The sequence below is a fragment of the Anopheles cruzii genome, unplaced genomic scaffold (genome assembly GCF_943734635.1).
Source record: "Anopheles cruzii unplaced genomic scaffold, idAnoCruzAS_RS32_06 scaffold02137_ctg1, whole genome shotgun sequence".
Taxonomy (NCBI): Eukaryota; Metazoa; Arthropoda; class Insecta; order Diptera; family Culicidae; genus Anopheles; species Anopheles cruzii.
This window is the reverse complement of record NW_026455722.1, coordinates 746-2,834: the sequence shown is the minus strand read 5'-3', so window position 1 is coordinate 2,834 and position 2,089 is coordinate 746. Positions and strand designations below refer to the sequence as shown.

At 41.4% G+C, this 2,089-nt stretch overlaps 1 protein-coding gene across 1 annotated transcript; it reads left to right on the top strand.

The window, feature by feature from the left end:
* Positions 1–954: 954 nt before the first annotated feature.
* Positions 955–1,500, top strand: LOC128276700 (paxillin-like; the record flags this gene model as incomplete). The annotated part of the gene is made up of 1 exon (XM_053015160.1): positions 955–1,500. A coding segment is annotated over one exon (293 nt), but the record flags the coding sequence as incomplete, so codon positions are not given.
* Positions 1,501–2,089: the final 589 nt, after the last annotated feature.

Sequence of the window (2,089 nt, the reverse complement as noted above, 5' to 3'; positions counted from 1 at the left end):
GGAAACTTACTTCATACATCTTTCATCATACCGTAGGAAATCGGTTTTCATTTGGCACAACGGTAGAGGGACAGTAGGGTCGTACGCCGTAGGGTATGTTTATTTTAACGAACACAATTCGGAAGTAGCTGTAGTGGTACGGGAGGAGGAGCACACGCCAGACGAAAGGTTCAAGAGGAAAGGCCTAAACGAACGTCTGTGCAAATTGATCATACGACTATAGATCGATAGATCGATACAATCGATATAGATACAATAGATCGCGAGGGATAGTCTGATCAGTAGGGCCGTCATCGGCTTGGAGAAGATAATTAAGCTCATCTCGGTATTTTTGCTGGCCATTAGAGTCGAATCAAATGCGTTTCACTTTAATTCGTATTCGTTAATGTGGTTCCATTTGCTCTGTGTGGCTCTTGAAAATCGGTTGTCCATTCAAGTTTCACCGGAACTGTTCTATTTCTTTTTTACTTTATTGTCCGTTTGATTTTAGACAATAAGTTATCAAATCAATTATGTAATAACATAGAAGACAGCAAGAGAAGATTACGATGTTGGGTTCTTTTCTGCGTTATCATACATGTAGCAAAGAAGCCAACAATGTTAGAAGTTGATTGAAATGTTCACGTTTGCTTCGGTTTATGAAATCAATTATCACTGGTTCGCTAACAAACCAGTATAAACAGAAGTATTTGCATCAGTCACCTTAAGTGCAGGTGCGCATGTCGAGTTTGAGTGCAATTCTAAAACCAGTGTCTCTTAAACTGGTCATAAATAAGATAAACGAAGGGCCTCTGATTATGGAGAATATTGACACTGGCAAATGAATCACTCAGGGATGAAAACTATTACTAAGCATCAAGCACTTTAATTATGTTTTAGTTCTATTTTGGGTTTGTAATATTGTTAAAATTATTTTTAACTAATTTTGGCCATTTCTGTGTACTATATTTGTAGGATTGCCGGGAACCGGTGGTTCGGTGCCGGGAACCGGCCGGTTTCACGGTGGTTCGTTCTTCGACCACGAAGGCCTGCCATACTGCGAGACGCACTATCACGCGAAACGAGGATCACTGTGCGCTGGTTGCTCGAAACCCATCACCGGACGCTGCATCACGGCCATGTTCAAGAAATTCCACCCGGAGCATTTCGTGTGCGCCTTCTGCCTGAAGCAGCTGAACAAGGGCACATTCAAAGAGCAGAACGACAAGCCGTACTGCCATCAGTGCTTCGACAAGCTGTTCGGTTGAAGTAACGGGTGCTGAACATTTTATCTTTTCGTTTTGGTGTAAGACGACTGACAAAACGGTTGTCGAATCATGAAATGAATCTTACATTTCATTCGATTGCCCTGCAATTCACTTCGTCTTCCTCAGTGCAATTTGCCCTTTTTGTAGTTCGCTTTCCCAACTTTTTATGTTATGCACCATCGAAACAGTCCGGGAGCCACATTTTGTTCGACCAAACAAAAGCTGTTATCGACATTCAACTATTCTGCTAACACGTTCCATATTGTTCACTTTTTTACAATTTTAACAACTGAGGGTCGCACCGTTAAACGATCGATGATGGCGAATACAATTGACTTGCTGACAAACAAACAAAAAATATAGGTGTGTTAAAGTTTACACTAACCCACGCAATGATAATAGTGTATTTATACTTAATCCGATTCTTCTTCTCTCATTAACAAACGTTTCGATTCTACGCACTTTCGGGGTTTGGTCGTAGGTTATCGATTCGCAAATTACCGTTCTGCACGAGGAATCGGACTAATGCATCGAACAAACCGCAACGAAGCACGGTTTGTTCTTACGCGACGTATTAGAATGTTGTAGTGTAACATGCAGACTGGGTAGCATTGTGTTTATTCGCGTTACAAAGTTTCCTTCTAACTGTTACGAGCCCCCATTGCCAAGTCCTGTAGTCATAGTCAAAGGCCAACTTAATCTCTATACAAACACATGGTTGCAGTGGACACGGAGTGAACTAAAGCTAGCCTAGCGTCGAGAATCGATAGTTTCCGATTGGGGACGAAACAATTCAATTACAATTAATGTCGTAATAAGCCATTAAAAACCAGAACTTGTAG